A 12725-nucleotide genomic window follows, 5' to 3' on the forward strand; every position below is an offset into this window, starting at 1 on the left:
GTCCGGGCGGAGCGGGCGCGCCCGGCCCGGCCCGGCCCGGCTCAGCACAGCGGCCGGCGGCTCTCGGGGCGTCGCCTGGCTCCGGCGGCCTGGGCACGGCGGGGAGCGTGAATGAGAGTTTGCTCCGATTTCCGAGCAGGGTGAGTGCCTCGCCGGCCGCATTGGAGGAATAATAATAATCAAAATAATAATAATTTTTTGGGGTGTCCACACCTTTTTGTACTAGCCCGGTGCCACCTCCCTGGGGCAGGGTTGCATACGGGGCGCGGTGTCTCTCGCCACCCTCGGACGCTGACCCTGGGAAGGGGATTGCTGTCCTTCGGTCCCTCCGTTCCCTTTTGTTTGGCTCTCCCGGGCCGGGGGGAAGGGGCGGGCCGGGAGGTTGCGGGGGAGCCAGCGGAGGCGCCGGCCGGTGGCCCGGCTGTCCGGGCGGTTGCGGCGGCCGGGCGCTGTCCCCGTGCGCGCAGGGCTGTCCGGCTGCTCCCTCCTTGCTTCCCGGCGGAGCAGCGGCCCTTTCTCCTCCCCGCGCCCCTCCGGCACGGAGGAGCCGCCCTCAGCTGCGGGGACAGGCGGTGGCATCGCCGCCACCAGCCAGGAGGCACCGGCTGTAGTAAACACAGCGCATGGGGCGGCGGTGAACCCGGTAAAGGTCACATCCTCGTGTGCACACGCAGCCCGACCTATCTGGGCTCCCCAGCTGCTGTCCCGCGGGCGGTGTGGCGGCTGGCGGCGCCGAGCCGCGCTCCGGCCGTTGGCTGTGCTCGGCGGTGATCCCCGCTGCGTGCCGGGATCTCCCTTGGCGAGGAGCGGCAGCGAGCTGCGTCACACCCTCCTTCACCTCCTCCCGCCCCCGGCCGGGCTGGCAGCTGCGTGGCATCCGATTTAGCAGTAAGAGCTGGGAATGCGGGCTCTGCTGTGAGGTTTGATTCCTGAGCGGTAGCTGTGCCTAGCCGAGTTCAGGGCTAGGCACACGTTCATGTTAAATAGCAGCCAGCAATGTACTGATTCTTCAGAGCTTGCAGTGTCTGGATGCATCTTGGTGTGGAGCAATGAGGCACGGGAGTGCTGGAGCAGTAGAAGCAGTGGAATGCTGCTGGAGAGCTTACTCGCAAGGAGACAGAGAGGATGGGATGGTGAACGGCTGTTTCGCAATTCAGGCTGTCAGCCTGGACTCCTGCAGACAGGTTAATAGGTATGCATAGATTTTGTGGCCTTCTGTGTCCTCCTGTGGGTCATCGCTGGGCTTGTGTGTACAAATGGGAAATGACATCTTTTTGTCATGATTTTGTGTCTTGCCTTGTTGCTGTAGCTGAGGAGTTTTAGATTAGTAGATGTTAAACTTGTGTGATTATGGAATGAATGATGGACAAGTTCGCAGTATCATATTTCCAGTGGTGGTTGAGATGTGGGTGGGGAGAGGAAATATTTAATAAAGGCTCTCAGGTCCCTGTGCTTTGCATTATCTGACAGTATCCTGCCTTTACTTTTGACATACGATAAATAGTATAATTCCACAGAATTAGAAGTGTGAGCTTAACTACTTTTTTTTAATGCCATGTTTAGTTATCAAATACCATTTCTAGTTGTTCAGAAAGGGAATGCTTTTTTTAGTCATACTCTGTGTTCTTCAGAAGCTGATAGTTAAGCTTCTAGCTCTGAAACTGAGAAAATACAGAACTGTTGTTACGGCACTGAATTGTGCAAAATTCCATGGAAGCCTGAGTTACGTTTCACTATTTTCCATATGGTGCCACAAGAATGTTTGGCTCATCCCTCTGTCCTAATAAAGGTGGTTTTGGGCTGAGATGCCAGACTGAACTGAACTGACCCATGTCGTGCATCCTGCTCTGCAGGTAAGAGCTTGGAGCTGGTTTCAGATGGTGATAGGTGGGACTAACCTGAGTTCAAGTATCAGACTGATAAGTTTGGTTTTGGTTTTGTTTCTCATTTAACCGTGGCTCTACTGAGATGTGATCTGCTCAGCATGTCCTTGGTCAGGGGGTGGCTCTCAAGCAGCCTGGAGTTGGCTGCTGCTGTTGGATGTGTGTGTGCTACTCCTTGGCATGGTACAGCTTCTGCTCTGGGTGAAGGCATCACCCAGGCTTTGACCTCCTGCCTGATGCCTTGCCAGCATCGCTGTATCCTGGTGATCTGACATCAGTACCTGGGGGGGGGTGAGGAATTAAGGGCAGCAGCCAGGAAAAACCTGTCCTGGCTCTGCTCTTTTATGGGACCAGTTTCAAAGAGACTAGTAGAAGGGAGAAATGAGGAGGCAAAATCAGGGGGCTGACTGGCAGCCCTGCTGTCTTTCCAGCTGGAAACTAATTCCCAGTGATTTACAGCAGAAACTGTTCCCTGCCCCTAACCATTTTCTTCCCGTGAGTGATATTGAAAGGTTATAGGAATATAAGTTCATTATAAAAATGAATGGCTGGAGCAGTATTACATGCCAAAGAAATTCAGTGGTGTTTGAGACCTGTGGGGAAAAACCCCAGCTGGAAGACTTAATTTTGGCAAGGGAACCCTTTCAATGTCTGAGAAGTGATTAGCACTGCTGTTAAAGGTCAGGTATAGGTATTTGGTGTGAAACATTGTCCGTAGATATATACAAAGTACATACATGTACATACATTTAGTACCATGTATCTGTGGTATGTCTTCAGCATCATTTTGGTGCTTGAGTGCTCAGTCCTTGATACAGAGACTTCAAAACTAGGGAGAGGCATTAGCTGTTTAACCTCCAAAGTGATGCCTGATCTGTTGGAAGAATAACAAAGATCCCATTTCTCCTTATTTTGTCTGTTGAACATTCACATTTTATTTTTTGACTGTATCGCCACCAAATCTATAGGGACTCTGGAACACCAGTCTCTGTTTAGTATAACATATGGTCCCATTAACAATTTTATAGTGAATAATTTTTTATTTAAGCAATAATAGATCACATTTCCTGATGTTTTGTTTTTTATAGGTCTGGGTAATAAGTACTCTTCAGGAAGGCTTGAGTCAAGAGCAACATATACCTCACTGATTTTTTTGGGTTAAAGTTGTGTAGCTATTCAATGGTTTGTTGTGGATTCTCCCTCCCTATGTTAAATAAATACAGTATTTATCAGGCTTAGTGGCAATGCTCCCTACTTTCAAAGTCCTGAAAGCCCTGACTATAACTAAAATACTCCAGTATTGTGTTCAGAGAATTCTGTCATCCTGAATTGGAGGCTCTCTTGTCCAAACCTGTGTCAGGCCCAAATAAAGTATGCAATTTTCTAGTTTTATCCTTTAGCACTGTTTCTATTTCTTTCCTACACAGACTTTTGCAGCTAAAGAATATCTGCATGGCATCATCCGTGCTAGGAGGAGAGATCACTTTCTCTAATGTGTTATTTTTATGACACAGAATTTGATCAGAGGGAAAGCTTTGGACAGTAAGTGCTTAATCAGGGTTTTTCAAAACAGATTTTCTCTCTGCCCACTGCCCTTAACCTGTCAGACTAATCCATGAAATAATCTGTGCACAGAAATACAGACAACAAATGTAGTGCTCATTGCAACTGAACTATAATTCAGTTGTAATGTTGGGTGCTTTGAGGTTTTTATCTGTTATGTTCTTTGAAGTTTCTGAACACGCAAGTTTCCTCTTTGCACCCTATGTTCATTGTGGTTGCTATAGAACACACTCACAAACCAAAGAAATTAGGCCTTTTCCTACAGGTCAGAATTTACTAAAAGAGTTATAGTTTAGTTGTGAACTCCCCTTAAAATTTAATGTCTTAGTGCTGCTTTTTGTTATGACATAAGAAAAATGAAGTAAAGAGTCTTTGAAGCTACTTCAGACTTCATGAATATTAACAGGCTCTGCAGTCTTCAGAGAGAGTAGGTTCTGGATGTTTTTCTTCACCTTAATAGTATGGTTTCATTTGCACAGTAAATCTTGTCTTGACTAAACTGAAAGAGCAGTTATGAGATGCAAATCAGAAATACTGTATTTGTGGGTGGGAGCACTCTTGCTGTGTTTCCCCTTCTGTCTTCAACACCTAATCCTTTCTCCTGGTACATGCTCTGGGAACACTAAAATTAATTCCATGGCTTACAAAACCAGATCTTCAGAGGTGCTTAAATAATTGAAGATATTTTGCTTCTCAGGATAATGGAAGGTAAAGATTCACAGCTTATTCACTTGCATTGAAAAAATACTTTCTATTTGTATCCTGGGTCACTATATATGTTTAATATTTGCCTGTGTTAATGAGGAAAAAGCCCCTACAAGAAGTTCTCTAAACATGCCTCGAGAATACTCAGAATTGTCTCCAAGTTTAAAAACTAATCTGCATTTTAATAAAAACTGAAATTCTGTTTAGTTGCAGAATAAATCCAAGATTTAATACAGAAAGCTTTCTGTCATGGTCCATAAAGAACACTCCACCTGTAGATACACGTTAGATTAAGTTTGATGTATTCTTTTAAAACTTATTCTAGGTGTCTCATCAGTAATTGAAGAGAATTCATCTTTTTATTTTGCAGCATCATGGAATGACTGAGGTTAGAAGGGACCTCTGGGGATACCTGATCCAACCCTTGGCTCAAGCAGAGCCAGCTAAAGCAGGCTGCTCAGGGACAAGCCCAGATGGCTTTTGAGTATCTCCAAGGATGGAGACCCCACAACCTTCCTGGACAGTCTATACAAATTCTCAGTAAAAAAACCCCACAGTAAAAAAAGTGTTTCCTGGTGTTCAGAGAGAACTTCCTTTGTTTCAGTTACCTCTGCCTCTGTCTCTGGGCACCACCGAGCAGAGCCCAGCTCTGTCACCTCTACACACTCCCTTCAGCTTTTTATATACCTTTATAAAATCCTCCCCTTGAGCCTTTTCTTCTTCAAGCTGAACAGTCCCAGACTCTCCCAGGCTCTCCTCACAGGAGAGATGCTCCAGTCCCTTTGCTGGACTATCTCCAGTTTGTTATGTGTCTCTTGTGCTGGGGCCCTCAGAACTGGGCACAGTACAACAGTTGTGGCCTCATGTTTCCCAGCGTGCTTTAAAAATAAGAAAATTCTAAAGTAAATTGTGCAATTTTTTTTTTTTTTGGATGCAGGTTCAACAGGTCACTTTGGTGCTGTAAATCACTGATGCAGCTTCTGAGTACTTCTGTCCTTCCATAGGAGCTAATGTTCCTTGTTTAGAACACATCAGCATTTTTCTGATCCCAGCAGTGCAGGCTTTGACAGCTCTTTTGACCTGTGATTAAGGGATTTATGACTAGGTTTGCTGGCTGCACATGCCTAATAAGTGTAAGCATTGGATGCTGAGTCACATGGGGACATGTGTTTCTGGGGTGTGTTGGTGCAGACTCCTGTCTGAAACAGAGCTCATTGCAGCATATAATGATCGTGTGCTCACATTTGTGAGGGCACATTCCTGCTGTGGGCTGGTTTGGTTCTCCAGCAGCCGCCCTCGTACTCTGACCTGCCCGGCCCTGGGCACTTCTGCCCAGCTGCATTTCCCCAGAGATGAGCCTGGAGGGGAGCAGCTGTCCGGAGACTAAACCCAGGGAAGTTTGGATGCTGTGTGCGTATATGCATAATTCCGTGGTTGATGTTAAATACAGAATTTGTAAACAGGGGCATTATTTTTAGGTCAACAGTGTTTCTATTTTTAGGTGAGCACTTCTAGGTGGAGAATAAAGATATTGGTGTAATGCTGCTAATGCTGGCCTTGGACAGGAGGGAAAAAGAAGAACAAGAAAAATGCATAAAGCACAAAATATCACTTTATCCTTGGGTTTTGCATTAAACTCTTTGAGAGGGGATGTTCAGTTCTTTGTAATTAAGTGTCCCCTTCTGTTAAAGTTAGTATGTGTGGTTGGTTAAGGTAGAATTTTTTGAAGGCTCTTAAAGAATATAGCAAAATCATGTGGAAAAAGCAGTTGGCAGTTGCTTGCCTTCTCTATGTCCAAATACAGTGGTTAATAGGCACCTTTCAAATTTTCTTAATATCCCCTGAAAAGTAGCTTCACAACATAGGAGGTCTGTACTTACCTTAGCTGGAAAGAACAGAACCACACACTTTGGGCTGGGCTGATGCATGCAGTTAGTGACTGAGTGCAGTTAGTTTCCAGCTGATAAAACTGTCCTACCAGATCTCTTGACAGGACTACCAGCAGTTTGTATTGGTATCTAGAATTGCTAATGCTTGGCATTTTACCATGTTGTAAAAGTCACTTCTTCCTTCAATATTCATGTCAGGTATCAGGGTTACTGGCATACGGTACACATAAAATTCACTGGTTTGGAAACTGACCAATATTCAGAGATCCAAAATTAGTACCAAGTTTTACAGTGAAGGATACAGAAGCATATTTAGATGCTCTCAAGTCAGGGTTTAATTCACAAACTAAAATTTATCATTAACTTAAATTTTGAAAACTGACTTTTTAAGTTAGAAATGTGTATGAAAAAGCTGACTTCTTAAGAGAATTTTAGCTTTAGAGCTACCTTCAGAAAAAAGTCCTGCAGCTTCTCACTATGTATTTTACTACCTGAGGTTCCACATTCCTTCTACATTTGGAAAATGGTTTACTGGTTTTTGTTTTCTTTCTCCCTAGATCTCTTCTCTGCATTCCCAGGGGTGCACAATAACTGCTTTAAGCTACCTTGCTGCACTTCTCAAGGTCAAAAGTGCATTGTAATTCCTGGGGAAGTGTCACAGGGCTACAGAGAGGTGTACAGATTTCTAACTGTCAGCAGTTTTTCAGGAGTGTCATAGCCATAGGGGTGGGGAAAAATGAGGTGTCTGGAGAAGGAGCTCTTAAAATGTAGGCATTTTTTGGACTTCACATTGAGTAGTCCCTGCAGCTTTGTTATAAGCCTGATGAAGATACCTTTTTTTTCCATGTTGTTTTTCAGAGCCAGGCGATGTCTGTAGCTGTACAGCTTCAGGGACCCACCTAGTTACATTAGGACCGATGAAGATGTCCAAACCCCGTAATTTACTGTAATTTGCTCCAGTTCAGAATCCAGGGAACTGTGTGGTTGTGTGCTTTGGGTAAAGCTGCTTCCATTGACGCTTTCGTAGTAGTGGGACCACTACCAGTATCAGACTTTGTTCCAGGGATAACTCAGAAAATGGATGAGTTTATGAATTGTCTGGAGAGAATGGGATGTCCAGTTTGAGCCTTGGAGATCTTAGCAGTAGAGACCAGTCTGAAAATACCTATAACCTCATTCTGGGAGTGCAGGGAACAATAGCCTGGGCTCTTGAGTGCTTTGTGAAATGCACAATTATTGCAACAAGAAACTGGGTTGGAACAGGAAAAAACAATAGTATTTTAAGCACCCAAAGATGAAATGCTATGTACCTTCAATGTACACAATGCTGTGTACCTTACAATGTGTAACGCCTGCTGTTACATGGCCCCTGATGAACACGACCTTTACCTGAATGAAATCAAGTGCAAGGTGATCTGTAATCCAGATCCTGTCTCTGAACTCCTTTTTGTGTTAGGGGCTTTCTTCATCTTCTCTCTTGCTCACCTTTTCCCTTATGTGACAGGGAGTAGTGCCAAAGGAGTTGCCTTCATGGACCTTTCTGTCTTTAGCTGAGATGTTTGATTCCCAGCAGCTGCCATCCTGTTTGTGTGGAGCAAATACAGCTGTGAAGTGTGGAACTTGGGAGCAGCAAAACATCCAAAGCATCCTCATGGGACTTACACTAGGGTGTCTTTGTACTGGTGAGATCATCAGATAATAGTAAAAACCATCTCTGTAGACTGCTGAGTCTTGCATCGCCCTGCAAGGATTGTGTCGTTGGAAGGAGCAGGAAAAAGGGCAATCTGTCTGAATATATTCTGTATGTAGCCTGACTTTTCAAAGCATTAAACCACTTGCAGGTGTTTTTACAGTTAGATTAAGTTTATAATTCTTTGCACTTCTGCGGTGCTTTTATCCAATATCTCACACTCCTTTAGAAGTTAATCTATAAAGTAACCCAGAAGACACCTCCAAGTGTCCGAGATCAATTTTTGTACAAAAATGTAGTGTGACTGGGTTTTGTGTAAATCCCTGCATGGTCTCAGCAGCTCTGTGGGATCACCTGTGGTTGTGCAGTGGGGAATGCCCTTCCCAACAAGCCGTGAACAGTGTGGTTGGACACGTTGATCCTTTAAGAGAACTGCCAGCTGCTACAAGCTGCTGTCCTTGCAAGATTTTCTTCACATACAAGAACTTCCTGGGAACTTGCAATAAATAAAACTAATGTCAAGAGTTTTCAAAACACTGCAGAAATGGAACTCTGTTCTCTTCCAGATTATCTAGAATAATAAGCAAGTCCTTTTTCTCTTTAGAAGAAATGTTCTGAAAACATTCTGAGAACAAAAGCTTTTGATACTTAAGAAGGGTCTCAGCCTATTTTGAAAAACTTTATCTTCCCTCCCTGGCAGAGTTGCATATAGAACTGATGATTGTACCTGCATTCAACAGCTCTTTTTTCTTTCAGTCATGGGAATAACCAACCAAGCCGGGATAGTTCTGACTTCAACAGAAAATATATTAGGCAATATTTTTACAGCAAATTCACATTTTGTAAAGCTACTTCTGCTTCTTTCCTGTTTCTTCCAGTAGCAATTCTTCCCCAGTTTGAGGGCTGTGCCAACAAAGATTCGCTCTAATGCTGAATCACTTATCCCTCTTGAAAATAAATGAAGCACAAATACCGTTTTTTGGAATGTTTTACAGAAGGAATGTGGAGCTTACTTTGTTAGCAGTTTGAATTTGCTTGGTCCTTTGGTGCTTTGAAAGCTCTGGCCCTTGCATTTCTCTGTTAAAGGAGAGTAAAGGACAGTGTATGTATGCTTTTTGAGTACAAAACAATGGCTGACATTTTCAGTCTGGTTTTCCTGGTGCAGTGCAAGCCTGGCTGTGTCCAGTGTCCACTTTGAGTTTCACTTGGATGGTTACAGCTAACCTGGCTTGAGATGCTACAGGGATCTATTCAAAACTCATTTTGTGTTTTGTTGTTAATACTTCAAAATTGCATAAATATTTTTTTTCTTTAGCAGTAAGCTCTAAGTATTAAGCTGTTGTCTGTGACTCATTAGTCTGTTGTTGGTGACAGTTAAATAATGGAAAATCCTTCCATGCAGTTTATATTCCTTATTGTCTGAAGCAAACTACAGCTGTTTGTTTTACCCTGAAGGAGGCTTTCTTCTCATCTGGCTAAAAGTTCATAATAACATCTGAGAGCTAATATGAAAGTACAGCAGACCTCATTCATTGAACAAAATATTTCATGTGCATATTCAATTGTTGAACATTTGTGTTAGATGAGTTTTGAAAACACTGCGTAGACTGACACAAAAACCAGTGTCTGTTTCCTTGGTTTTTTTTACTACTTCTTCTCATTTCAAAAGCTCCAGCAGAGCTAAGTGTTGGTAGTTATACAGAGTGATGTTTTCTAGAACTTTTTAAATCAGTAATTCAGTTGCAATGGGTTAATACTGCATTAATGTAAAAGTCAGAAGAAAAGTCAGTTAAAGACCCATATACTTACTGGAAATACTGTGAAGGGGTTTGACCTTGAAGATGACTAAACGACCACAGATAGCTCATTATCTGAAATCAGACATGGGGAACTGTGTTTAGGAAACAGATGCATTGCTGATATTTCTGAACCACAGAGGAAGCACCAGACACGAACTTTGAGGTAGATTAGCTACAAGCATGCAGGTTTTCTTTAATACGAGTTGATAATTGGGACAGCTTATTTTTATTTTTAAATAAGGACTTAGTAGTGGATTCAACTTTTACTCTAAAAGTTGTTTTGAAAAATGTACTCATAACTAGCAATGTGGTTATAGTCCAGTGTGCACCCTTGTGTAAGAATGCCAGTATGAAGTGGTCTGACCTCTTCTGCATGTTTGTTAACTATACACCAAACCCAAAGACTTTTTTTCTGTACATATGTGAGTTCTTGGTCAAAGTTCTTAGTGCTGGCTATATACAAATGAGACCCAGGTTTCTGATCCCAGTGTCAGTTGTTATCCCTGGGCACTCTGAAACCTTCACACTTACTAGGAAACAATCTTCTAATATGGAAAAGCTTGCTTTCAAGTCTCTGGGTTGTGTGCCTCCCTCTTCTGAAGGAAGGGTTTTAGTAAGGAGAGGTTTTTATTTTGTAATACATCTTTTGAAAAGCCTGATGCCCCTGGTATGCTGTGGGGCATCAAAGTTGAGTGCAGCAATTAAAAGCTAGAACGGGCCCTGATTAAAATGGCTGTTTAGTTTCTGAAACTTTTGTACTATCCAACAAATAGAATGGTTTGGCAGGGGTGTCCATAGGAGTTGAACTATCCCTTCATTGTCTATTTACAGCTTTTCTTTTCACCCTAAAGACAGCCAGTCCCTGTTACTCATCAGCTCTTCTTCCAAGACTAAGGTGTTGTTTAGAGCAGACTCCCATTTCCAGCCATCCATGTCCCTGCTCAAGTTTAGTCTGTCTGTCTAGATCCTGCAGCTGGATGGAGGCTCCAGATGTCTACAACGAAGAAACCCAAAGATACCATCTTTCTTTTCCTTTTTCTTTCCCTTCCCCAAATTTGATGTTTTGTAACTTGCTTTTGGACATTTTTTGCTCTGGAGATCCCTAAAATATTCAAGAATAATATGGTGTAGCTTTTACTTTTTTTTTTTTTTTTTTTAACTTTTATGCCAGTCACGTAAGCAAATCACAGGCTAGTGGGAGTTAAGTACTAGCTGGTGGTTCCATCGTATTCTGCAATCTTAAGTGTACTTGTGACATTAATGCAAACAGTCTCAGAATTCCAAGTTTCCATGACTTTGAGAGGCTGTATCTGTTAAAACATTTGTGTAGTATAAACAAAACGCTTGATATCCCTATAATGGAATTTGAGCCTGACTTGTAATTCAACTTTTGGGATTCTTCTTGAAAAGTGAAATCTATGGTTTAGGTTTTAAAATTCCAAGATTTAAATATGGTGTATATTATTTAAGTAATTTGGAATAAGTTAAAGCTGTAAGAAATCCCAGTTAAGAAACTAACAGAAGTGTCATAAATGTTGCTCTGCCTACCTTTTTATCTATCCCCACATTCTTTAGAGAATTCTTGTGAGGTCTTTGGAGGTCTGTGTGTAGTCTCTGGGCTTTAGCTGGTGACATGGCCGCTCAGTTTTAAAATGAGGCACCACTGGCTTCTCTCTGGCTTTGACTTGGAAAAACACACTATTTTGTAGGAGTGATTGGATAAAGAAAGGTGAGATCTCTCCAGAAATGTCCTTTGTGGACTGAGGAAGCTTTGAAATGGGCACAGCTGAAATGGTTTTATGGTGGCAGGTGGGTGGATGGCTATGGTAAGGGCTATGGCTCCCTACTCCTTGTTTCCCCACTCCAGACACTTGGGAAGACACTCTGTGTGTACATGGCTCTCTGCCTCAGAGGACTTTGACCTTTGGACCTTTATTGTTGCCAGCTGAAGTGTCAGCATGGCATAAATAAGTGAGATCAAGGAGCGTAATTCTGGCCCTCATCCCAGCCTTAGAGGCAGACATAAATGCCATCCTCTAGCTGGCTTTTAACTTGTTTGGTCTGATTGAAATGATGACTGATATAATCTTATTTCTTCTCTCTTGGTTTCTTCACTTTGTTACTAAACTCTCTCCTGCTATCTTTGTGTTAATTTAAATATATTTAAAGTCTGAAGGCTCAACATGTGCCAGGTTGCTATTTGCTGTCATTGGCTTTGGATTATTTTAGCAGCCTGACAGGCTTTGCGTTCTATCTGTGACATTTTGAGACAAGAAAGTACTGGGTTTTTTTATAATAGAGCATGCAGAAAGTATGGTAATTTAGAGTGCTTTTACAGGCTTGGTTAATAAACCAAAAAGCTGATCCATGAAGTGTAGGCACCATTGGATTCATGTGTTACTCCATATTTGTGATCGAATGGCATATCTGGCAGATATTTTTTTTCCTTTTCCATGTGTTCAGTGCATCTCATGTTGAAACCTGGGGGAAAACTTGCTAGTACCGCTGTTTCAAGAAAGGAGCTGGTTCTCTTGGGAGAAATGCCACTTATCCTAAGTGTATACTTTGGTGGTGATGCTAACAGCAGGCTCCCCCTTTGCAGAGAAGTGGAGCTGGATTTGTTGATATGCCCTGCTTTATTTAAAGACATGCTCTAAGATAATTTTGTTCCAGTTGTTTCAAGCAGCTTCAGAAATGTAGTTGTTAACTCCTGTGCATAACTTTTTGTCATCTGCAGTTATGAGGCGATAGAATATAAGAGGCACCATTAAAACGTTAATTTTTTACAAATATGACCAAGGTAGTATGAACTGGGCAAGCTTATGGTAATTACCTCAGCTGTTTGGTTTATTGTTAGAAAGAGGCTTTGTATTATCTTCCTTACAGGCTTACATAAAGCAGAATTTCTGTATTTCCTTGAAATTATGGAAATTTTGCTTTGGTTTTCCTTGGCTCTATTCTTGCTTTAAGGAGGCCTCAAAATTGCTCATATAATGTGGCTGTGCATCTCCATCTTTTGTCACTGTTCCTGTGGCAGCCATGCGTGTGCCAGGCTGCTGAAGGAAGGGAGCTGAGCTGCCCTGTGTATGTGTGTGCGTGGAGATGAGTGGATTATGATTGCTGGCTGGAACTCGTTTTCAGCAGCATTGAGTGTCTTGAGTGATGAGTTATTTTGGTTTTGTTCACAAAATGAAAT

At 42.7% G+C, this 12725-nt stretch overlaps 1 protein-coding gene across 1 annotated transcript in view; it reads left to right on the forward strand.

Moving 5' to 3' along the window:
- Window positions 1-714: 714 nt before the first annotated feature.
- Window positions 715-12725, forward strand: part of GRAMD4 (GRAM domain containing 4) — a 74865-nt gene continuing 62854 nt past the window's right edge. Inside the window, exon 1 of the mRNA XM_021524821.3 lies at window positions 715-1192. Coding sequence (XP_021380496.1) covers window positions 1050-1192 — 143 coding nt within the window. The 5' untranslated portion in view covers window positions 715-1049. The remainder of the gene's footprint in view (window positions 1193-12725) is intronic.

This window comes from Lonchura striata, chromosome 5, assembly GCF_046129695.1.
Source record: "Lonchura striata isolate bLonStr1 chromosome 5, bLonStr1.mat, whole genome shotgun sequence".
Classification (NCBI taxonomy): domain Eukaryota; kingdom Metazoa; phylum Chordata; class Aves; order Passeriformes; family Estrildidae; genus Lonchura; species Lonchura striata.